This window comes from Camelus dromedarius, chromosome 2 (assembly GCF_036321535.1).
Source record: "Camelus dromedarius isolate mCamDro1 chromosome 2, mCamDro1.pat, whole genome shotgun sequence".
NCBI classification, from domain to species: Eukaryota; Metazoa; Chordata; class Mammalia; order Artiodactyla; family Camelidae; genus Camelus; species Camelus dromedarius.
Window position 1 is genome coordinate 64,854,034 of NC_087437.1, and position 26,476 is coordinate 64,880,509.

The 26,476-nt window shown below is 40.9% G+C and overlaps 1 protein-coding gene across 5 annotated transcripts in view; it reads right to left on the minus strand.

Annotated features, from left to right (window-relative positions):
• Positions 1-14,862: 14,862 nt before the first annotated feature.
• CD86 (CD86 molecule) overlaps positions 14,863-26,476 on the minus strand; it is a 55,482-nt gene continuing 43,868 nt past the window's right edge. For 3 of the 5 annotated variants that reach the window (XM_010981545.3, XM_064494709.1, XM_010981543.3), the window contains exons 5-7: positions 24,100-24,252; positions 17,163-17,208; positions 14,863-14,976 (exon numbers count right to left, since the gene is read on the minus strand). In XM_010981545.3, the coding sequence (XP_010979847.1) occupies positions 14,880-14,976; positions 17,163-17,208; positions 24,100-24,252 (296 nt within the window). In that variant the 3' untranslated portion in view covers positions 14,863-14,879. The remainder of the gene's footprint in view (positions 14,977-17,162; positions 17,209-24,099; positions 24,253-26,476) is intronic. The other 2 variants (XM_064494718.1, XM_064494723.1) reach the window with 2 other exon arrangements.

Consider the following 26,476-nt stretch of genomic DNA (forward strand, 5'->3'; position numbering starts at 1 on the left):
ACCAGGACCCCTGATGGCAGCCCATCTCCTTACCCCGGGGAATACCATGTTCTGTGAACCATCTCTGGGGATCTCTGAGGCCCCCCTGGCCGCTGTTCCAAACTTGCTGCCCGTCACATCAACTATGAGCAATACCTGTGACGTTTAAGTGCAGCCCCTGGCCGCTGCTGTTCCAGAGTCTTGTCATCCCCTTGGATCCTGTAAAGCCCACTTCTGTAACAGTGTCTTCTACTGTCAGTCCTAGCCAATGGAGAATATTACTGCACTTTTGACAATGTGTGTCCCCCTCTCACCAGCATGTTTCTTATCACCTTGGTTAATGAGGTATCTTTCAGGCCCTGCTGTGAAACACAGTGATGGGTTTTCCAGGTTTATGTAGCAGGCTCATTCTAGCATTCCAACTTCTCAAAGCCCTTTGAGTCTTTTCTCAACAGTTTGCGTCTTTACTTCATTTACTATGGGCCATGTTTTTTTCTAATCTTCAGGCAACATCCCAGTAGTGTATTAGAACTGTAACCCAGGACCCTTTGACAACCAGATGTTAAATTCTTTATTTAGGTATTTATTCTGCCTCCCTTGATCCAGCCCCCATGATCCACTCCCAGCGTACTTTCCCAGTTCCTGCCAGTACATGCTAGCCAGGGTCTACAGCTCTTTTGGTATGTTTTCTCTTTCTTCTCATAGCAAGTCTGGTATTCCCTCAGTCAGGTTTTGCAGAGACTTAGTCCTAACTGTGCGTCTGGTGGCCAGATGGAGGTGAGGGGTCCTGAAGAGGCCAAGGATTGCCTTGAAAATATGGTTGCCAGATTTAGCAAATAAAAATACAGGATACAGGAGGTTAGGATACTAAAATATTATTCATTGTTTGTCTGAAATTCAAATTTAACTGGGCATCTTGCACATTATCTGGTAAATCTACTGCCTCATTTGAGGCTTCTTTTTAGCCTTTAAGCTGGGGAAGTTCTCTATTTTTCAACAAGGGAGAATTCATCACTCTGGAAGCCCCGGAGGGTTCAGGCAATTCAAACTTCTCATTAAATCCCCAGCCTGATCTTCAGCGGTGCCTCCCTTCTAGCTGCAGGAAATGAGTGTCTTTTTAAATGCTGTCAAGGAAATACTCTGAACTCTTTTGCCCCTAAAAGTTGTTGATTAATAGAGCTGAGCCCATGATTTTCTCTCTGTAAAGAATCAATGGTGGTTACCAACAGCTATCCGATTCCACAGTTTTACCTTTCAGTTATTAGTGCCCCCATACCCCTCAAACTGACACAGTAGTTCCTAAATTTGTCAGCACATTGGAATCATTTGGGAGCTTCTAAAAATCTTGGTGCCTGTGTCCTACCCCAAGAAATTGTTATGTAATAGTCTTAGGTGTGGTCTGGGCTTAGGAAATTTTGAGATTACCAGGTGACTTTTTAATGCTAGGACATTGTACCAGTTAGTGCATCCCCTATATCCCATTATAGCTCACACAGGTAAGTCTTAGTAACCTACTGCCCCAGCATCCAGGCAGTATCAATATCTTGTCCTCATTGTCATCCAGCTGGTGAGTAATCCAACTACAAAATCTCACCCTTTGTGTTACTTCCTAGGACCCTTCCTGTTGTGGGCACACAACACAGTGACAGTGACATGCGGGTTGGTAAAAAATTAACCAGAGACCGAGAAAAGTTTAGGAAAGTTTAATAGGTATGCTGCCAAAGGCAACAGCGGGCCACACAGGTGAGAAGTGCCTGCATGAGTGCTGAGGGTGGGTGTACAGGGTCTTTTATTGGGGGGAGGGGGCTGTGCACACAAGGAGTAGGGGCTGCATGATCAGTTCGTGCACAGGTACCTGACTGGTTGTAAGATCTGTCAGAGACTTCTCTGAACAATAGGTTTTATAGCTTTGATAAGGGCCTGTCCGCCTAGAGTATTCTGAGGCAGGCTGTCTCCTGGGGCTATGAGTTTTGTTAGGGTAAACACACATCAAGAGAAGATGTTTTATATCTTGCAGAAATGCAGGTGTGCAAAGGGTCCTGCACTAGGGAGTGGGGGTTAAGGTGTCAATAGGCCCCAGGCACACACAGAGCCCAGGGGTGGGGGTTTTATGACCCCAGAGAGTGCCAGCCGGCTCCCCACTTTCTGGCATTAGCTATCTTTGGTGGGTTTCCCTGAAGACAGAATCTTATCCAAGTAACTTGCCGTGAATGCTCTTAGAAAAAGAATGAGGATTTTTTGAATGACGGCCATTCTGACTGGTGTGAGGTGATACCTCATTGTAGTTTTGATTTGCATTTCTCTGATGATTAGTGATATTGAGCATTTTTTCATGTGCTTTTTGATCATTTGTATGTCTTCCTTGGAGAATTGCTTGTTTAGGTCTTCTGCCCATTTTTGGATTGGGTTGTTTATTTTTTTCTTATTGAGTCGTATGAGCTGCTTATATATTCTGGAGATCAAGCCTTTGTCGGTTTAAGTTGCAAAAATTTTCTCCCATTCCGTAGGTTTTCTTCTTGTTTTACTTCTGGTTTCCTTTGCTGTGCAGAAGCTTGTAAGTTTCATTAGGTCCCATTTGTTTATTCTTGCTTTTATTTCTTCTAGGAGAAAATTTTTGAGATGTATGTCAGATAATGTTTTGCCTATGTTTTCCTCTAGGAGGTTTATTGTATCTTGTCTTATGTTTAAGTCTTTAATCCATTTTGAGTTTGTGGAGAAAGGGGAACCCTCCTACACTGCTGGTGGGAATGCAGTTTGGTGCAGCCACTATGGAAAACAGTGTGGAGATTCCTCAAAAGACTAGGAATAGACTTACCATATGACCCAGGAATCCCACTCCTGGGCTTGTATCCAGAAGGAAATCTACTTCAGGATGACACCTGCACCCCAATGTTCATAGCAGCACTATTTACAATAGCCAAAACATGGAAACAGCCTAAATGTCCATCAACAGGTGACTGGATAAAGAAGATGTGGTATATTTATACAATGGAATACTACTCAGCCATAAAAACTGACAACATAATGCCATTTGCAGCCACATGGATGCTCCTGGAGAATGCCATTCTAAGTGAAGTAAGCCAGAAAGAGAAAGAAAAATACCATATGAGATCGCTCATATGTGGAATGTAAAAAACAAAAACAAAAACAAACAAACAAAAACAAAGCATAAATACAGGACAGAAATAGACTCACGGACAGAGAATACAGACTTGTGGTTACCGGGGGGTGGAGGGTGGGAGGGGATAGCCTGGGATTTCAAAATTGTAGAATAGATAAACAAGATTACACTGTATAGCACAGGGAAATATACACAAAATGTTATGGTAACTCACAGAGAAAAAAATGTGACAATGAGTGTGTATATGTCCATGAATGACTGAAAAATTGTGCTGAACACTGGAATTTGACACATTGTAAAATGATTATAAATCAATAAAAAATGTTAAAAAAAAAAAAAAAAGAATGAGGAAGGCAGGAACAGGGCAGGAATGAAAACCAGCAGGAATGTGGTCCTAGCTGGAGACTAGCTGTAGAATCTGGTCCCATGGGGAGCTCTAGAACACAAGTTCAACTGCAGAATTAGCCCTATCTTGAGGCAAGGGGGACTGACCTTTTGTATCCCTACATCGGTTAATCATTGACTGAGGTCTGCTCCCAGAGGGGATGGCAAAGGCCTGGAGTGCAGCTTCTTAGCCGGGATTAAGGTGAGGTGAGCAGGGTAAAGTTTGAGAGGTGCCAAAATCTCAGTAATCAGGATGAATACTACATTATTGCAATATTCTAAATAAATTAAAATTAACACCACCACCCCCTCCAAAAGTCACAACAAACAAAGTCAAATTTTAAATAAAGAGAATTAGGAGAGGAGGTTCCTCTTTGGCCAAGGGCAAGTGTCAGAGAGACGACAGCTTCAGGTAGTTATCAGTCAACATTCACAGCATCTAGGGGATCGGTACTGATAAAGGAGACCTGAGTGGGGCACCAACAACATCCAGGACACCACCTTTCCCAGCTCCATGTATATAAGTTTAGGTTGATTCCATGTCCCTAGGATTTAGGGGAGGGAGAGGGAGAGAATAATACTTGGACTTGTTTAATTAGGTCAAAAATCCCTGGCCATGGTGATTGCTTCAGGGATGAGCATGTGATTCAAACAAGCTCAATCAGCATCCTCTCAAGGATGTTTCTGCTGGAGCTAAAGATGCTCTAGATAACATAGCTGTACTGGGAATCTGCCTATAATAGGAGACAAGATCAACATGCAAAGAAAATCTGAGCCAAAAATGAAGTGAGAGAGAAAAACTGGCCTGAATATATTGATTGTGCTGGGCTCAGATGGGCCATGATTTTTTCTGTTCTGTGATGTTTCAATTAGAAATATTTTTGTTGTATAGAACAGAAAGTCTGACTTAAGGAATGAAGCCAACCTGAGGAATAAAAAAGGGGTGGGAGGAGAGGAGAGAGAAAGAGAGAAACACTTAACTGGAGAACCCAGGAGTAGATTTGTTTCAGGTGTGGTGGCAAATGGGCCTGCGTGGCATAACCAGGATCTGTCTCTTGTATCTTGTTTCTTAGGACTGGCTCTGTCTTCAGGTTACATATGAATCAGACAATAATCTGAGGGACAAATAACTCTGGTTTTCTCAAAATCTACTTACCTCTCGACAATAGTTCCATGATTCCTGAATCAAATGTTCACGCCTGGATTCTCTTTCTTTGGGATGAATTATTTCCTTGTATCACCAGTTCTTCCTTACCAATTCTTTCCTTGTGATCAGTTATACCTGGGTCTTAGTGCACTGCAATGTGGGTTTAAACTGCACCTCCCCAGCCTGTCCCATTACTGTAAAATACTTGCTCACTGTTCTGCCGCTGTCATAATTTTTTCTTCTTCTCTAAATTCTCATACTATCTTACATCTCTTGGTTCTCCCTTCTCTTCTGAAAATGAGTTCTTAAACTTCCACAAGATGGTGCAGCCTTTCTTTTCTCTTCCCAAGATAAGGTATATGAGGTGTTTAACACAGTGCCTTGCACATAATGTGCTCGATAAATAGCTGTGATGATGGTGATAACCATGACAAGGACAGTGATGCCACGTTGCTCCCTGACATCGGGTTGGGAAGATTTAGCAATTGTTGTCAATGCTTAACACCCTGATACAAGATTTTCTTCATATTTCCTGCTGCAAACACACCATTTCTATTAAGTTCTAGATATAAGTGATTACTCAGGGAGAATGAAAATTCTCATTGATCTGTCATCTTGTTTCTTTAAGTCTTGCTAGAATATTTTTTCCAGCCAAGACTCTTTAAACCCTGAGAACATTGACACATGTTAATATGCACGGCTGGTTTGGACACAGGAACAGGATTTATTTTTAATGTTAAAAAATGCACTTCTTTTCCCTTTCTTTTAAAATTGATAAGAGTCTTAAATATAACTCTGGGACTGTGACTCCAAGAGAGTTCAACAAATAAATTGAAAACTGGAGGAAAACAAAAGTATGAAAGGACTGATTTCATTGTTTGGCTTGGCTTTTTTTTTTTTTTTTTTAAATGGAATGGACTTGATGTTTTCCCATCAAGTGGACACAGCTCAACTGTTCTTACAAAAGTTGTGAGGCCTGAAACCTGAGGGCAAATACTTGATGTGTGCAATTAAAAAGTGGCAGGTGGACTGGTGGAAACAGCATGTAACTAGTTTGTGTTACCAATCAGCACGGGAACTATACCCTGTCCTGTTCTAATAATAAGCTTCAGCTATATGCTCTGGGTTGCAAATATGGATTTAAGAAAGAGTTTTTAAATTATTTACTAGCCAGTAGTCTGGGAGCAAGGAGCCACTGCTTCTGCTCTGTGTCTCTGGTCTCTCATATCTGAAATAAACCTTTGCCTTCACCCCATGCTGGGTGTATGATATAGAAAAAGATTTTTTTCACCTTGGTGACTAAATCAAAGACTGTGATTTATAATACTGTTTTCAGTCTGCTAGTTATGCCTGAATTATATAACCTTTCTAATACCCAGTTTTAGTATTTCTTTCCTCCCATTGTGATTGAGTACAGAGAACTCCTGTGGTCCATCTCTCCTAAAGCAGCTCACTAAAGTTTTCACTTCCATGTCGTTTGGATCTGCTTCTGCAGTGGAGTCTTTGGTCCTGCCATTGGTCTGACGAGCTTGGGCACCAGGGTCCAGTCTGGAAATGTCAGGATGCTTCTCCTAGTTCAGTTAGAAATGCCAAACGTGTAGGAGTTAATTGTGTCAGTTTCCCAACTGCTTTTCCTGCACACCCCTCCCCCAACAAACCATCCTCTGTATGACTGCCCTTTAAGACCAAAGTCTTCCAAAATCTTAGCTGGGAGTGGGAGCCCCTGGCCCTTGGGAGACCCCCTTTTACCTCCCAACTTGACTGCTTAGAATCTCATATTTTAGTAAGGACAGAGCTCTCTGCCACCATGACAGAGAAGTAGATGTTATTGCATGTCTGGAAATGATCTTGTTGAAGGAAAGATCAAGTAGGTCTTAGAAAGATGACTTGGGCCTCAGATAGTAGGGATGGAAAAGTCCCACATGCATAACATGATTGCATGAATCAGCTCAATCCCTGGGCTGAGTTGCTGAAAGAGGGACTTCTTCAAATGAGGCTGCTGTGGGAGGAGTTGTAGGAGCATGTCTGGCTTTCAGCAGGGTGTGGATGGACTTCTGGGCTGAGTGTTACATGAAAGAACCCCCTCCCACCCCTGTTACTCCATGATGGCTTCATTTTCCCATTCTCCCACTACTAAAGCTCCCTCACCACCGCCAACCCCACCTTGCTGCAACAAGCCACAATTGCTTGTTTTCTGCTCTCTCCCCTCCCCATCCTCCTCTCCCTTCTCTTCTCTTCTCTGCTCTTCTCTAACTGTATAATTCTTGTATCTTTTGGATTTCCCTTGATCCCCCTTGATTCCATGAGGGAGGTAGGTAGATGTTATTAACCCAATTTTACACATAAGGAAAACCAGAATCAGAAAGATTAAGTAATTTGCCTAAGGTCACATGCCAACTATACCTGACCCGAGGTCTGTGCTCTTGCTGCATTATACTCTGTTGATGCCCATTTCCCAGATGGTTCGGCGAACAGGAAGTGTAGAGGGCCACAGTAAGGTGGACAGCACCCTTGACTGAAGCTCAGGAACCTGACTTCTGGTCAGAGTGCCCTTTGATGTTTGGTGAATCCCTCTCCTCTCTGCATTCATTTCCCACATAAGATGGAAGGGCTCTACTGGATGCTTTCTACATTTCTTCCATTCCTAGTAGACCATTAAGACAGCTTAGTGACTCTTTGTACTCTCTATATTTAGGAAACCCGTGAGTTTACAGTGTTTAATCTCAGAAACAATGATTTACAATCAGATCATGGGAAGAGAAGCCACTTTGCCACATGTTATGAGCAGTAGTATCAAGCTGGCACTACTGCCGGGGTGGAAAGCTAGTTTCAGAAATAAGTTCATGTATATTTTTAAAAGGCATCTTTTCATAATAAAAACACTTAAAAGGTACTGAGCACTCTAATCTTTGTTGAGTTACACTTGTTTGTAAAAAAAATAATACCTCGTTCTTGTGTATATTGAATAGGGAAGAACATAATTGGTGCCAGGATGAGGAAGAGTAGGTGCTAGTTTTCTCTGAGAGCGTCATTAGTAGACAGCCGCAGCTCTGTGATTCTGATTTAGACTCTACCGAAATAGAGTACTACTTTAGGATACAACACACACTGAGATGTAGCCCCCTTGCATGCCAAAGAACATTTATTAATCACTGTAATTGAAAGTGTAGATTAATAGGCAATAATTTGAGAAGTGTGAAATTTCATGTGTTTCTTCGTAAGATGTAAGAACTACTGATTTTGATCTCTTTTGTTTCCTTTATGCTTGTTAATGCGCTGTTAACAGGAAAATATTTTCTTAAGAAAGGTGTAAGGAACAGACAGATAACTGCCTACATAATTAGAAGCATTTTGTCACATGCTGGCTTACAGTGTTGCAAGCTTCAAAAATGTTGCTCTAGAGGGACGTTTTTCCTTTTTTAGTCTGCTTTAACCTTTCTACCACCCCACCCATCTCTGAGTGAGTCTTCACTGTCTTTCCCATCTCTCCAGACACAGCTTCCCAATTTCTGTGGTACCCAGCCTCCATCTTCCACGAAGGCCAAGGACTATGTGACTTCTTTTAAGCTCTAAAGCTATATGATTTCATGAAATGAGAGGTTTTGCTTTAGTTAATAAGGATCTCTACTAAAATTGAGGGGTAGATACAGGGTAGATATGTCTACCTCTCTTACAAAGTCATATATGTACTCTGTAATCCTGCTTCCTGTAGGCTGGGAAGAGCTGGTCTGATGTGAATGCTCTGAAATAATGGGTTCTAAAGGCTGAGATGGAGACGGGATGATTATCCTTGGTGGCCAGAGGTGACATTTTTAAGGAAGTGAATCCAAGGCATTCTTAGAGTGGCAAACTATAGTTCTAACCTGGGAGGAGGAACTGATTGTTGAGTCTAGGTGGTGTGACAAGTACAGGAGGCAGCTGGGTGGTTGAAAGCCAGGATGGTTGGGGAGAAGTTGGCATGTAGAGTGTGAAACTGTCCAGACCAAGGAGTGTAGGACTAAGGCTATGCACAAGAACGCTTGCTTATTCAGTGGCTTGAAGTTCCCCTTGGGAAACCTGGAGCTACTCTATATATTGACCAGCGGCCGTAGCTGTGGTGCTTGGTGGTGAAGGAAAGCATTGGAACAGGAATGAATTATTGCTGGAATGGATATTCTTGGATCACAAGATATTGTGTCAGTTGTGTGCAGCCTGGATAGTGGTGAGGTGTGTGTCTCAACAGAAGTAGTGGTATTTGAGCCAAGTTTAATGATGAACAAGAGTCCAATAAACAGAGAGAGCTGGGGAGAATTATTCCAGAGACACAGAATAAGTGAAAACTACCCAGATAATACAAGCTATATTTTGGAAATGATTAGTAGCTATATCTGACAGCATCATGGATATCTAATATGAGAAGAGGGAAAAATAAGGTTGGTAAAGAGTTGAGTTGGTTTTGAGTCACATTGTTGATGACTTTGGATTTTAGGCTGAAGGCAGTCAAATGTAGAGTCCTTAAAAATTTTGAATAGTAGAGTTCCAGGTAAGGTGGTAGGCTAAGTACATCTAATTCCATTACCTCCTGAAATTTCACTAAGACTGAAAAAAAAAATTTTTAAATTTAAAGTAGAAGTATAGGAGAGGAGTGGGGAGGGTATAGCTCAAGCACTAGAGGACATGCTTAGCATACACAAGGTCCTGGGTTCAATCCCCAGTGCCTCCTCTAAAACTAAGTAAATAAACCTACCCCCCCCCATAACAAAAGATTAAAAAAAAAAAAGAATAGGAAAGGAGACAACAGTTTGGAATCTGAAAAGTACATGGATGCATGACAACTAACTTAGCAAGGCAGGGTAGCCAAATCTTGCTTGTCAGTGTGGAAACCAAGAAATAACCCAGTTTATACCCCACAGTCATCAGAAACCTCAGGAACTGGCAAGGCTGGAAATCAAGTGAGGGTGAGTGTTGAGGGGAAAGATGAGGGTAAAAATCAGGAAGATTGGGTAAAAGTTGTTTGAGAAGCTGAGTTCTCTTTTTCCCACTCCACACCACTGGGCAACTTCCCTCTCCCACCCTGGCAGAAAACTGGAGTCTTGATCTCTGGAGAGGGAAAAGCAGAAAGTGTTTGAGTAGAGACCTCTCATTCATTTGAGGTTGGAGTTACCATACTGAAAACATATGGACAAAGTAAATTTATACATATTGAATAAAGATTTCAGAGATTCCACCACTAACACACACACACCACACACACACACACACACATACACGTACATACACATACCCCTCTTCTCTCACCTGGCTCCCAAAATGCTGACAGCCAGACTTCTACCTTTCAGCAAGATACTGGAAAACTACCAGCCCAAGAGGAAGGACCTAAAAATAATTTTCCAACAAAGCCCTCCCACCAGATCCCTTTACGGTAAAGCTAAAATTAACAAGACCATCCATAGACTCAGATCCTTGAAACAAATTTTCAGTTCTGCATTTTTAATCATGAACAGGCATCCAAAGAACATCGGATATTTGAGGAATCCTCCAACATGGATAATGTAGAAAAACAAACAGGAAGAAACAACTTGGAGGATATAGAGACAATGCAGGAAAAATAAAACTTATTAACAACCTATCGTTAATATTGTCAGAGAGTTGAGAGATGATATTGCAACCATGAAGAACAAGGTCCTTGGAAAAAGAAACAAAAAAAGAACTCTTGGAAATTAAAACATGATAGCAGAAATACAAAAATACAACAGAGAGATTAGAAGATAAAGTTGAGGAAAATTTTAAGAAAGAATAAAATACAAATACATGACAAAGAGGAGAGAAAAATAAGAAAATAGGAGGATCATTCTAGGAGATATAACATTGGAATCCAGTATCCTCGAATATGAGGTGGGAGAAATAGAGGGAAAAATCATCAATGAAACACTGCAGGAAAATTTCCCTGGAGTGAAGGACATGAGTTTCCAGATAGAAAAGGCCACCTCGATCTTAGTCATAGTGGATAAACAGGCATTTCATTACAAAATTTAAGAACACTGGAGATAAAGAAAAGATCCAAAAAGCTTCCATGTAAAAAAGATGAGTCAGAATATCCATATATTTTTCAAGAGTGACAATGGAAGCCAGAGACAATGGAAATTACTTCTTACCCCAAATTCTCTATTAAGCCAAATGATTAAATGGGAGAGTAGGGTGAAGACATTTTCAGATACATAAAATGTCATTAAATTTACTTCCCACATATCCTTTCTCATAAAGTTACTGGTGGATATGTATGTCCAACCAAAGTGAATTGAGTAAATCAAAAAAGACAAATATATGAAATGTGGGAAACAGGAGGTCTGGTGGAGAACGACTGTTGTTCCCCAGACCTAGGATGTGACTTGTTCATATTGGAACAGGTTCAGAAATCTGTGTGTAAAGACAGTGCAGGACTCTGTATCTATATGTATTTTTTTCTCTTGGAGTGAACAGGTAGCTTTGGGGTAGGCCAATGGAACCTCATTTATTTATAAGATCCATAAACATGCTGGCATATGGATAAGACAGAAAATGAATACAATAAGGAAGTGTGTTTTTATTTTGAAGGATTGCTCTAAAGACTCTAAACTATCTTTGCAAGAGCCTTAGTTTAAGTTGTGTAGGTTGCTTAGGTATAGAATAAAACCAAATCTTCCTGAATAAGGGGAAAACACATATACACACATATATATGTGTATGTGTGTATGTATGTATATACACACTACATATGTATATATATGAATACACACAGTCAATACACATGCGCACACACACTGACATACAGAAGAAGCTGGAGATCAGAGCTGCCTCTTCGTAGCTAGGGAAAAGGAATGTGAGGGAGACCTTTTCACTATTTTCCTCCTGTTCCTTTTGATGTTTTGGACAAAATGCAGGGTGAGAGAGACGGTAGACTGGAATTATTTGGGTGGTGATTGTCATGTTCTTGGGATGAGGAAATAAGGGCCTGAGTGAGACAAGAGGAGGTGGGTGCTAAAGTTGGAGGAATCTTGGCTGGCCTGGTGATGACTGGATGCGGCAGGAGGGTGGGGTGGACGGTGGGTTCCTAGGGAAAGGTCGGAGGGCAGTGGTCAGAGATGACTCCCTGCTTTCTAGCCTGGGTTCACAAATGTGAGGACACTGAATGGATGGAGCTGGCTTCAGATAGCAGAGGGAGGAGGGTGGATTGCAAAAGAATAGTGAGTGTCGGGGTGGAGGGGGAGGAGCTGGAGTCAGCAACTGTGGTTCACGTTTCCTCTGACCAGACCTCATACTCAGTGGTCCTATCATGTGCCTTATAACCCACAGCTTGTGGCCCTATGTGACGATGGGTTGGCTTCTGGAAAACTCAGTGATGGGTCTTCCAGAGGTACCACCTAGTCGGGCTGAGGGAGTGTAGTGTAAGGTGGGGCGTAGGCCCTCAACGGGTAACCAACCAAAACACTGCCTCTTCTATGGCCAGAAAACACCAGGCTGGGAAGTAAAGGGGTGAAAGGGGTGACGATTCACAAAATTTTCCCCAACTCTGCCACTTACTAGGTGACCTTGGGTAAATCGCTTTGACTTCTCTGTGCCTACGTTTCCTCATCAGCAAAATGGGCATAATATCCCAATACCTATGTCACAGGAGGTATTAAATGAGATGGTGAGGATTAAATGGGATAATGAGTTTAAAGGTTTAGAAGAGTGCCCGGTACTAAATAAATACCAGTAATGTTAGCTGGTACTATTATAACTATGCCTAATGACCACTTGTAACCTTTCTTGCAGTTCTTTCCCCAGACTTGAAACACAGAAGGTCTAGTAAATTTAATATACAAAGAGGGGATGTTTACACCAGAGGGCATGTTAATGTTTCATTCAATCTTTAAACAAACAAATAGTTTTGAGGTGCCTCTTAGGTGCCTGGGACCCACTGGTGAGAAATTAGATGCATCCCTGCCCTTTCAGAGCCTGGACAGTTTTCTTCTGTCCAGAATTTCCCTGGCTATTCTCACATGTCATTTATATGTATGTATGTATGTATTTATTTTTGAGATATAACTGACATATGACATTGTAGTATTTGTAGGTGTACAACATGATTTGATATAGTATATATTATGAAATGATAGGTTAACATCCATCACCACACGATAGTTACAATTTTTTTCCTGTGATGAGAACTTTCAAGATGTACTCTCTTAGCAACATTCAAATATACAATTACATGCATTTATTTTATAACCAAAGTATTTTCAAGGAATTTTTATACTAAGCTTTTGTTTAATGTACATAATGAGCACACATTACATAGTATAAAACATTACAAACTGAAAAGCAAGTATCCCTTCCTTAACTCCAGATTTCCCGGTTGTCCTCAGAAACAACCTCTCTTACCTGACATACATCTCATTACCAAGATACACATATAGATTCACAAAATACCACCTTTCTTACACAGTAGTTAGGAGAAGGGGAAGAGGAGAGGGTTTGGGATGAGTCAGAAGTTTTTAGCCAGGTGACTGGAGAGTGGGGTTACCTTGGAGATGTTAAGAGGAAGGATGTCCATAAGGAGGATAGAGGGAGTAATATCAGACTGTAAGTCCTGTTGAAATAGAAGAAGAAAATGTAGACTTTTACATCAAGTTAATAGAAATTTATTGGTAACAGCTCTGTACAAAACATGTTAGGAAACAGCAAGATGCTTAGAGCCTAACAAAAGACAAGGGCAGGGCAGAGCACATGAACGGTAATATTACAAGTACAAGCATGGCCAGCACAGCCGTCTACAACCCTGTAGGGTCCTTTATGTTCAGTAAGAAGAACTGCTATTTCTGTAGCTTGGGCTTTCCAAAGTTCTCTTTAGGTTTGGACTGAGGCTGCTCTGTCCCTTGATGCTGCTTAAAGCCAGGGTCTCCTACCTCATTTCTACTGAGCTAGTATATTCCTCTCCTGCACCCAGTTTCCCTGCCAGTGAGGACATCACATAGACAGTCCTCAGACTCAAGTTTGCTGGCCCTCTTCTGGCAAATGTCCTAAGATCTCCTTAGGACATCTGTGGGCTGAGCCAGCCTCTGGGTGATTTGCATCCTGGCTCTCCTAATTCCACTCCAGCTCCTTCTCTCTCAGCCATTTGTTGAAAGAGTCCTAAGCCTCCTTGCATTCATCCCATTATTAAGACGATAGCTCTCCCCTCCCCAGCTCTGCTTCCAGCCAGGTGAAACATCACAACAACTTGGCTACCATCAAACCTCCTCACCAACCTCCAGGGAAACTGCTGTTGGCCTTATGTCCATTTGGACAGACTGTCCATCTGTTGCTTGTCCCAAGTCTTGTCAAAGGACTGAACAGACGGAACATTCATGCGTATCTCTATTGGTCAAGATCTTTCATTGTTTTTCCCCTTTTGAGTATTGAGGTCTCTCTGTTGGCTCTTGCACAGTTGTCCCAGGCCAAGACATCAGTCATTTCATTCCGAGAAAGAAGCAGGGTTTATGATGCACAGCACTCTCGTGCTTTATCCAGTGCTCTTTGCTAAGGCTTAGCAGTAGCTTCCTGGGCAGGTGGATCCTCCTCACTATTAGCAATAGCCCAGATAGGAATGGTCTACAGAACTGGTTCCTTCTCCGTCTCTCCTAATTTCCCAGGTTTTGAGTTGGTTTGCTCGTTGTTGTTAGCACACTGGGCCCCCGCTTTCCTTACTACCCTCACAGAGGGACAAGAACTCCTTAGCAGAGGCTGGACTTTCCTGTTAAGCACATTATTACAGTACACATTTGTTTATATTTCAGAATATTAATATTAACACTCTGAGGCCATAAAACACGAAACTCCCACCCAGACTGAAGAGGTAGTTGTTCAGTCACAGGTATCCAAGATGGAATGAGGCACTGCCTGAGAATTTAGAGAAAAGCCACAATTCCAGGAATTGGGAGCTCTACACAAAACATAATTTATACTATTAGGAAAGGAGACCAAATCTGAAACAGAAAGTGAGAATCTTACACATGATTCCTGAGCCAGGAATCATTTAGGTGGGCTTGGCCCATAAGTGTGCTCTGAAATGAAAGGAAACAGTTAAAATCTGCTCCTGGCATAGGCAGGGAGGCTGTTTCATTTAGAGGGAGTCCTGCAGCCCCTGCTATTATTAATAGTAATATTTTCTTGCCTTCTGGGAAGGTTTAGAGAGACAAGAAAAAGGTCAGTCAAAACTTGAAAAGGAAAGTATATGAAAAACGGAGTCATATGGGCTTTACTCTTTAATTAAAAATGTGTAGCATTTTTGTTGCCTGCGGCTGTCTTCGAAATGTTAACATCACCCTGGGCTTCATCAGATCTCTCAGGTTCGTGGAATTCTACTCTGGAAAGATAGAAAAAGGAGTTTGGTCAGGTTTCACAGAAGAGCCACTTCCTCTTTTTAGATTTCAGTGATAGGGCAGAATATAGGGGGACACTGCAATAGCGAACTACTGATGAGAGAACTGTCTTTGATTTTTGTCTGGGCCTGACTGATTCCCTGCTGCTCTTCCTTCCCCAGGCTCTTCCAGACCATTTCTGAACTGGGTCTGATAGGACAGGCAAGATCTCTGCACCCAGGCTCACCATACAGGATTCTAAGACTCACAGCAGCTGGTGTATCCAGGTAAGTGCTGGGCACAGTGGGGGTTATGCACCCTGGGGTCATGACCATATCTCTGTGATGAGGCTTTTAACTTAGAGTTACTTTGAGCACATGACTAAATGACCAGAGCCTTGATATTCTTGAGAGCCCAGTTCCTCAGTTTCTTGGAGCAGGTGGATGTACAGACAATCTGACTGCATCATGTTGTGAAAGGAAAGATCACCAAGAATCTTTGTGGAGTCCTTCATGCATACATTCAGTCTTTCAACAAATATTTAAAAATCAAGATATGGGAACAACCTAAGTGTTCACTGATGGATGAATGGATAAAGAAATTGTCTCTCTCTCTCTCTCTCACACTCACACACACACACACACACACACACACACACACACACAGAGAGAGAGAGAGAGAGAGAGAGAGAGAGAGAGAGAGAGAGAGAGAGAGAAATATTACTCAGCCATAAAAAGAATGAAATCTTGCCAACTGTGACAACAACATGGATGGATCTTGAGGGTATTATGCTAAATGAAATAAGACAAAGATAAATGCTGTATTATTTCACTTATATGTGGAATCTAAGAATAGATAATAATTGTGAAAAATCAAACATAGATACAGAGAACAGATTGATGGTTGCTAGAGGTGGAGAGGGTAGGGAGCTGGGAGAAATGGGTAAAACTTTTTTTTTTAAGTTTAAATAAACTGAATTTAAAAAACCTGAAAGCTTGAACTCTAAAATAAAAGAAAAAATGCATCTCACTGCATTTTGCTTTCCATAGCCCTCATATGTGAACAAAAGTTAATATAAAGAAAAGGATATACACATTTCCCCCTATGCTGTATTTAGGGTTACTTAAGTGCTGTTGTTTGGATTTGACTAGGTAAAGGATCTAGAAAGAAAGCCAAATAAATGAAAAATAAATAAAAATCAAGCAACTTAAATTATTACTCAGCTGAAAGAAAATGTAAGAAAAACTAAAGCTCTGATGAATGTTTACTTTTCCACAAAACTTCTTTTCAACATGTTATATGGCTACCAAACCATTAGGATATAAATTCTATAAGTAAGTCTTATATAAATTCTTAAGTAAGTCTTATAATACTCAACCAGTATTCACCATGAAAATTACAACTACTGAAAACTGTTAGTACTATTAAAAGGTTACTTTCTATAGATTCAAACACATGTGCTGCTGCAGTTTCACAAAAGAAAAAAAAATTATTGAGCACCTACTATATACCAGGCACTGTGCTAGGTGCTGGCAGCATAATGATGAGCTTAGCTGATATGTTCCCTGACCTCTATAGAGTTTGGTTTAGCTCAGCTTATAGAATTTAATAAGATAATTACACACATAGGTAACTATACCCTGGTGTTATGAAGAAAAAGCACGGGGATCCACATGACATTATAACAGGCTGACATAATGTAGTTTGGGAAAGGTTTTTAAGAAAGTGCAGCTTGAGCCAAGATCTAAAGAATGAGGTAAAGAAGCAGCAGCAGAACAATCCAAGCAGAAGCAAAGACACTGAGGCTACAGAGAACATACTATCACTCCTCACTTAATATTTATTCAGCCCACACATGTGGGACACCCACTGGTCAGGCACCGTGCTAGGTTTACTGTGGTGAATAAGATGCAGCCCATGCTCACCACATCAGACCCCTTTGGTATTAATTTTTTACTTGACCATACTGAGCTGGCCATGACCTGTGGGCATCATGCATTGGGCACAGTGCCATCCGTTTATAGCTAGGGTATTTTCCTCCAGGTCCTAACTAGTCTCACTTACCTTTTCCTCTCCATTTAGTTAATGTATGCTAAGGTCCCAGCATGCTTCAGACTTAAGCCTATTTTTAAAGTCATGGACTCTCTGGGGATTGTACCTCTTTCAACAATGTTGTAGAGTCAGGACTCACCTTTTCTCAGTCTGTTCACTCTCTCTCTCCTCCACTCTGATGATTTCTGAAAGAGACAAAAGCAACCTGAGAAAATGTACTACCCATAGATACTAAAAGAGGGAGCGTCTAAAGAGGCCCCTAAGTCCTAGGACTCAGAGAAAAATCATTGTGGCCATATAGGTAGAGTAAACCGTTCTGTTGATACAGTTTCATGGGGACTGAGAAGGAGTTTCTCTCATCCAAAAAGTAAATGCCTTCCTTTACTCATTGTGCCTGAAGTTCTAATGTTGGGAATAGATTTTTCACTTAAGGCTCTATTCTTTGCTAAAATAAAAATACTACTGGAAGGTGTAACACATTTAATTTTAGCAATCACTTAGTGATGGGAAAAAAGTTTCCCATCCTTTTCTGAAAGTAAGGTTTAGAAGGGGGAGGAAAAGGAAATCTTGAAGATGTTGATACCTAAATGGGTTAGCCAGCTGGCACTACCAAATAATACACAATGTTACACAGACAGGCTCAAGTGGGAAATCTCTAGCAGCCTAGACCTCCAAGTGCCTGAGTTACTATTGGTGTGGACTTCCTACTAATGCAACTTGGGGTGTAAATTCCTCTAGGCTGACTGTTGTCATGGTGCTACTGTCCCACTCAGAGCCTTACAGCATGGGTCGTTAACCTGGGTGTCCATGGAGGAATTTAGGGACCGCAGGAATCCTTTCAACAACACCCCTGATGGTTTTGAACACTCCTTATTTTTGGCAGTTCTCTTTGTGTTTAAAAACAATCAGCTTTATTGAAGTATAATACAGTAAAGTCCAATTATTTTTCCATGTACATTTTGATGAGTTTAACAAATGTATGCAGTCATGAAAGTACCTCCATAACCAAGAATATAGAACATTTATATAAGCCCAGAGTTCCTTCCAGCCCCTTTTCAATCATTTCCTTTCCCCTCCCACTCCATCCCCTGTAACCACTGATCTGGTTAATGTCACAATAGTTTAGCTTTTTCTAGGATTTCATATAAATAGAATCATACAATGTGTAGTCTTTTTGTGCCTGGTGTCTTTGACTTAGCATAGTGCTTTTGAAATTCATCCATGTTGTTTCATGTTACCAGTAGTCCATTCTTTTCTGTAGCTTAGCAGTATTTCATTGTATGAATATACCACCACTTGTTTATCCATTCACCAACTGATGAAAATTCAGGATGCCCGGTTTTCAGTATCAGGAAGAAAGCTGCTATGGACGTTTGCATGTGTGTGTTTCTGTGTAGACATATGTCTTTCTTTTTCATGGCTAACTATCTAGGATTGCTGGGTTGTATAGCAGTGCAGTGAGAATTTCAAGTGCTTTACATCCTCCCCAACACTTCATATTTATCGATCCTTTTAATTGTAGCCATGTTAGTGGGTGGTGGTATCTCATTATGGCTTCAATTTGTATTTCCCCAATGATAATGACGTTATAACTGTGTGACTGTGCTTATTGGCCATTTGTATATTTTATTATGTAAAGCGTCTGTTCAAGTCTTTTGCTCTCTGCCTTTTGTTATATGGTTTGTCTTCTTAATACTGAGTCTGATATATATACACATGTATCACATATATATACACATCTGTGTGTATATGTGTGTGTGTGTGTGTGTGTGTGTGTGTGTATTCTGGCTTTAAGTCCTTTATCAGATTTATATTTTACAAACATTTCCTCCCAGTTTGTAGTTTGACTTTTCATTTTCTTAACAAAGTCAAAAGGCAAAAATTTTTAATTTTGATGAAGTTCCATTTATCAATTTGATCTTTTTATAATATGGTTTGTCCTTACTGTGTGTCCTGTCTAAGATTTACCTAATCTAGGCTCACAAAATTTTCTGTGTTTTCTTTCAAATGTCTTTTAATTTTAGCTCTTATATTTAGGTTTAAGATCCATTCAAATTACTTTTTTGTCAGTCTAGGTTCATATTTTCCCACGTGAATATCCAATTGACCCAGTACCATTTGTTGAAAATATTACCTTTCTGCATGGAATTACCTTGGCACTTTTGCCAAAATCAGTTGACAAAACCATGTGTCTGTTTTTTGACTCTCCATTTGGTTCCACTGCTTGATACGCCTTCCTTTTACCACTGTCATACTGTGTTGATTACTGTCACTGTATAGTAAAATTTGAAATTAGGTAGTGTAAGTCCTGTGTCTTTGTTCTCATGTTTCAGAATTGTTTTGACAATCGTAGGTCCTTTGCATTTCCACATAACTTTGAAAATCAGCTTTTTAATTTCCACTAAAAAGCCTGCCAGGATTTTAACTGATATTGTATTGAATCCATAGATCGATTTGGGAGAATTGGTATCTTAATATCTAGTCTTCCGAACCCTGAACGTGGCATAATTCTCCACTTATTTAGGTCTACTTTAATTTCTGTCAGTACTAATTTTTTTTTTTTTTTAGTTTTCAGTATGCATACAGGTCTTGTACTTGTTTTTGAAAAACTTATTCCAAGGCCTTTAATATTATTTAATGATACTGTAAATGGTATTAATGTTTTTCAGTGTCCAATTGTTGTTAGTATACAGAAATACAATTGATTTTGTTTATTGGCTTTGTATCCTGCTACACTCAATCAGTTCTAATAGCTTTTAATGGTTTCCTTAGGCTTTTCTACAAACGTGATCATGTTATCTGTTAAAAAAAAAAAAAAGACAGAAGTTTTACTTCTCTTTTCCAATATGTGTGCCCTGTCTTTTTCTAGACTTGTGGCACTGGTTATGACATCCAGTACAATGCTGAACAAAAGCAGTGACAGTGATCTTAGACAAAAGCAATTATTCCCGATCTTAGACAAAGGCAGTCTTTCATCATTAAATATGATGCTAACTGAAGGATTTGGGTAGATGTCCGTTGCCAGGTTGAGGAAGTTCCTTTGTATTCCTACTTTTATGGGAGTTTATCTTTCTTGTTTAAAATTATGAATGGGTACTAATTTTGCCAAATGCTTTTTCTGTATCCATTGACATGTATTCTGTATCCACATGCTTTTTCTTTTTTTAGTCTGTCAATGTGGTGAATTTTATTGCTTGATATTTGGATGTTGAAACAACCTTATATTCCTGGAATAAACCCCACTTAATCATGATGTATCATACTTTTAATATATTGCTAGATTTTAGTTACTAATTTTGTAAAGCATTTTGGCATCTATGTTCACAGGAAGAGATAGTAGTTTTCTTTTCTTATAATGTCTTTTTCTAGTTTTGGTGTTAGGGCTCCCCCTACCTTCAGAGCAGCCTAGAAACTGACTCCAGGCAGTAAGTTGTGGGCAATCATAGGGCTCGCCTCATCTTTTCCCTTCTCTCAGGGACTCCAGTTTTCTGCAGCCTGTTGTCCAATGTCTGAAAACAGCTGTTACATGTATTTTGTCTGATTTTAGTTGTTTACGGCCAGAAGGCAATTCCTGTAGCCATTAATCCTTCCTGGGAGGAAGGAGAAGTCTATGTATTTTATGTAATTTTAAAAGAGCTTTAATTGTTAGAAAAACCCCTCTTATTTCCTTATACCTTCTTATAACCTTTATCTGTTGAGATGCCCTTTAGAGCCTCAGTTAAGTATGATCTTTGCAGCCTATGGCAGTTTTCAGATATTTCAAGGCAGCACTTGTGTCCTCCCCAAGGCTTTATTTCTGGCTAAGCATCCTCAGTTATTGAGCTATTCCTTGTTTGACTGAGATTCCAGATGCTTTATAAATCCAGTTAGGTTCTATTTTTGTCAAAGTTCCTCTTAAAAATAATGGTGCTTATTGCCAAATACAGTATTTCAGATGTCTGTATACCAACAAGAAATAAGTATATTATCCTTTCATATCCATGACAAAATCATCAACATTTAAAAAAAAAAAAAACCTAAAACCAAAAAACCAAAACCTTCTATTTTAAAATGAAAGCAGACAATAAAAAGGCAGATTCTAAACTTTTGGATTTGATTACAAATTTAGCATTTTGAAGGGTAGATATGATGGTATCATGCAGTTTCAGTTTTTAAGCCCTGTGAAATTTCCACTTAAATGGTGATTAAATATGATTTATTTTGGGAAAGACATTTGGCCTTTAAGAAATCATTCCTAAAAGAGCTGAGACTCTTCTAGACTTGGTGGAGGGAGGCAAGCTGTAAAAATTGTAGGTTGCTAAGGCACTGTTAGATACACATTTCAGCCACACAAGAACCAAATGAGGAAGTAAAACTTCAGGAGGAGCTATTTTAGTCTTTCTCCCCAATGGGTAAGCTGACAGGGTAACTTCTGATTGGGAAAAGACAGCAATTCAAGGTTACAGTTTCTCATGCCTTAACTGCTCTATTTGACAAAACAAAAAAGAGAAGAAAGATTAGAAACCAGCTAGAACAGCCATGGCATTTCCCTTTTATTCATTTAACAACCTAAACAGGGTAAATATGTATGGTTGAGGCATAGAAAAACTATAATTACTGAACAAACACTGGAAAGGACTTTTGGCACAAAGTTAGTTGGAGGGCTGTCTCCTTTGAGAAAAGGATTAATGTTGGATTAGGAGGAAGCTCCATTGTTGAAGAAATGTCTACTCATCAGTAAGCTTTTGTCTCTGTGGATGGGTCATGACTGCTCCCATATCTGTCTGTTGACAGTATTTAGTTTCTTGTGCACTGAGATCCCCATTTCCTTGCTAGCTCTCAGCTGAGGGTCATCCCCAGCTTCTAGAGACCACATACGTTCCTTTCTAATGGCCCCTCCCTCCATCTTCAAAGGCAGCAATGGTAGGTTGAGCTTGTCTCAAGCTTTGGATCTCTCCTTCTTCTATTTCATCTTTCTAATCCAGGTGGGAAAGGTTCTCTGACTCACATGATTAGATTGGGTCTACCAAGATAATCTCCTCATCTTAAGGTCAGTACATTAATCACATATGCAAATTCCCTTTTGCCATGTCAGATAACATGGTATAGATTCTGGGGTATAGGAGGTGGACATCTGGTTGGTGGCCTGTCATACAGCCAATGCCAGGGGGTATCCACAAAGCAAGTGCAGCCATTGGTGAAGTTACAGAATCCAATTTTACAAACATCTCATATCTACATGGGTGGTTACTTGGTACATCTCCCTGCACCAATGAAATCAAGGCTGTTCCCTGACCAAACTCACTGGCACAGATGACTATCTATCTGACTGAACAACATTTTTGTACCAATATTTTTTAACACACTCTTGGAGGGGGTCATATATGTACTCTGCTCTGTTGTTGTCTTCTGCCTTTTAACACTCATAGCTCAATTTGACCATCTCAAATGCAACTGATAGCTTCTTGAACACCCTTCCAACTCTCTCATGTGTATAGACACATCCTCTTTAACTCCCTTCTCTAGTCTCCTCAATTTTTCTGACTGCTTATTAGGGGAAGAAACATTCTTACTCACTTTTTCTCCATCCCTTTTCTTTGTTTTGTTTGTAAGCTAATCATTCCAACATGAAAGTAAATTTAGGAGATAGCTTATTTTCAAGTTGAAGGTTGCTTCTGCACATTTAGCTAATTCTAAATGGCAATGAGATTGAGAGAAAGAGAAGCTTAAAGCTCTCACCTTGAAAAGTCAAAGCCTGGACCAGCATGATATATCTCACTATCTGACCCTGAGCTGTGAATTTTACACCTTTATATCATAGAAATCTCTCAGTATATCCTGTACTTTGGCGATTTGAATGGCTCTGCCATATGCTTTGTATTAGTGTATTGAAATTGGATTATTACTCCCAAATTTCCTGTTTTTAAAACACAGCAGGATGAAATGAATGACTACTAATGTCCTCCATCTATTTCTAGATGGATCTCAAAATCAGTACTGTGAAATCTTAAAATGCTGACCAGAAGCATTACTCATCTTGTACCTTTTTACGATAAATGAGTAAGAAGGTAACCTTAATTATTAGCACCAACCAAACTTTTAGTGGAGGCAGTTACTGAGATAAAGTCCAAACTAATCTTACAACTTCACCCAAACCAGCCCAAACCACAAACAGGCATGGGATTATTATAAAGTCAGGGACTACTTTGCCCCTATCCCCATTAAACACAGGCCACTGTTACAACAGAAGTCAATGGAGAAGCTGCTTAATGTACTATTTACAACAGCAAAACTATGGGAACAACCAAAGGTATATCCATATAATGGAGTATCTCGCAGACATTTAAAATGATGCTGTAGAATAATACTTAATGACACTGAAAATTTTCTTCCTACATTTAGTATAACAAAGTTAAGGAACAAATTATGAAAAATAGTGTTTATAATACTATCCCACTTATGGAAAAATAACATAGATTTATACATAAAAAAATCTGGGAGATGTACTCTAAAATGTTGTCTGTCTAACCATTTTTTCTTATTAGTAGAACTATAGGTGATTTTTATTTTCAGTATATTTGGTAATGCATACATAATATTTGGTAATCCATAAGAGTTAATGTTATTTTTTTAAAGTCAGTGAGGAATAATTCATCTAACTTACTTCTTAGGAAACCTAGACTTTTAGAGATGAGAAGGCAGATCTTAAGGTCATCTAATCCTCCCCCACTCCCACCAAACATCCCTGCTTGACCACCGTCGGGTCCATAATCATGAACATTTGTAAGTGTCACCATTTTACTCCATTGAATTCTCACGGTCACTTCATGATGTGAAGTAGGTAAAGCATGGAATCATCAGCCTTGTCTGGAAACCAGGAGTACATTTGTAAACCTTAAGTTAGAAACATTGCCTTTCCTAGAAATCCAGAGCAACCTTATCAGCTGCTGAGTCCCACCTATATGAGGAAACCTTTTCTTCCAAACGCTTGCTGACTTTCTGCTAGCCTGGGCTCAGCCCACAAGCGAGCTCCCGACGACTGCTGATCAGGAAGGAGCTGCAAAGTGACAATCTGCAGAGGACAAGCACTGACTCACCACATTCATTAGAGGGGCCAGGCTGCTTCTTCTTCCTTTTCCTTAGTGTTAGAAAGAACACCATCCCACACACCACGACCAATGTAACAAGTAGAGCTGCAATCCAGACGATGTGGTCTGGGACATGGGGACGTGGCACAGGTGGCTTTGCATCTAAAAATGAACCCAAGTTTTCAATCAGCCAGGCAGGTTGATTATAAAAGCTTTATAATTACTGCTCTTCTCTTTATTGACATGCCAGCATCTCCCCAGGGCTCTATAGCCAGAGGAGTCGGAAATCCACCATGTGAAGCCACAGAAGGTCCCAGTCTCGGGGCCTCAGCAGCTGACTGAGAAGCAAGCCAGTGCCTTTGGCCAGATGCCTGGACTGAGCTGCCTTGCCTTTCCTTCCTGTAGGCCGGGCTGACAATGACTGTGATCTAAAAGAGGGTCAGCTTGGCCCTTGGTTCTGCAATCTGGGTAATGTACCTATGCTGAGGCTCTGAATGTGCAGTCATCTGGGCAGCATCCTGATTCCTCAGCTCCTTATGTGATCAGGCCCCAGGTCTCGAAGCTTCCCTTGTAGTAATTCCTCCATCCGCTATCATCTCTAGATCAGGCTCCAGACACCTCTCTCCCGGGAAACATAACAGCCTCCTCACAGGCCTCCTACCTCCAGTTTTGTTTGTTTTTCCTACGGAGATCACAGTGGACTTCCTCAAGCATGGCTTTTAGCATATCTCACCTACTAGAAGACCTTTGACATCTCTTCATGCCCTGAGTGATCAGAGTCCGAATCATCTCCTGGGAGGTCAGATTTACTTCTTTGCATAAGAACTCCTAAGTTTCCATGAAGTTGAAAAACAGGCTTTGGGTCAAGGGGTGGAAACTTAGAACTGAGTGGCCCACTTCATAGACATTTATGGAAACAGTTCTGGTAGTTAATCTCAAATTACAGGAAAATAGGACCAGCTGACTTCCCACTGGCTTAGCCACAGTTTGTGGACACATGTCCTGTTCCTGGGACCTTCAGAAAAGGAGTGGTTGGCATGGTAGGCCACATCCAACACTTTGAGTCTGTCCCAGGTATCCCATGTGAGCCTGTTTGGAGTTCCTAGTAAGGTGGGGGGCAATTATACTTGTTAATATGGAGACTGCTATCTTTTGATACCCAAAAGGGTTCTTTGATGCAGGGCCTAACCTATCTCTGATCTAGCCATAGAGCAGGGACAGAGAGAGGCAAGCCCTGTCTTCCTGAGGCAGCTAGAGCTGAAACGTTTCTGAAGCCGCTGGCAGCGGGGAAGGTTTTGGCAGCAGGTGAGAAGCAGGTGAAAGCTGAGCCCTGACGGACTATAGCGGTGGCAGGGCCCTGCTCCTTCTGTTCCTTTGTAGCCCGTGGGAGCCATGGCTGAGGGCCGCAGGGCATGTCCTGTGTGGTGATGTTGTCAGATCCAGGAAGGTGCTGAACTTCAGGGCAGTGTGGGATAGGCTTCTATCAGGCCAAGAGAGGCTACACTAGAAGCAACCAGGACAGGCTGGGTGACCTCGCCATTTACTGGACTCTCAAGAGTTGGAGGTGTCTGATCAGAAGGAAACCAACACCAGGAGAGGGGACTGGCTCACTGGTACAGCGAAGCTGGCTGGTAGGGACTGGCCTCGGGGATTGTCTGTTTGAACAATGAGGCACCAGATGAGAGGGGGCATCAGAGTCAGAGGATAGAGCAAGGAGCTGGATGGATGCCTTAGGAGGAGGCAGACCAAGAGCTGGAGGAGAGGCCGAGGCAAGCAGAAGGCAGATGGGTGGGGGGAGTGTTCGGGATCAGAACAAGCACTGGTGAGGGCAGTGTGGGTGCAGATTGCCTTTATTCCAGAAGAGAATCTTGCAGTTTCTGCTCCTCAAGAGTGACGTTTCAAATGTGGATGTATTCCAGGGCAAAGCCAGGACTCTAAAACGGCAGGCTCCTGTGAGTGGACACTGCTTGGTTTCCACCCTTTCCTCCAGCGGGACTGGTCCCTGTGCTACACTGTCAACATGCCACAAGCATCTCTGCTTCTGTGTTCCCTTGACCCATGGGTACTGGTGCCACCACCACTGCCTGAGTGCGTGGCAGATACTACTCATTGATTGTGGCCCTCTCACCTCCCAAGCCTGAATACTGTTTCAGAATTTTTCTTTCTGTTCAGGAAGCCATTACAAATTTGAGTTCCTGTCATCTCTTGACCACATTATCAAGCCCAAGTATTTCAGTAATGTATGGTAATATAAAGTCACACGTCATTTAGGAAGCCTTTACTGACCCTCAAGGAACTTGCCTATTTCTGAATGCCTGTAAAACTTACTGTCAGTCACTCTTGTTTTTAAATTTAGTCACATCTTTCCACAGGATATAATTTAGAT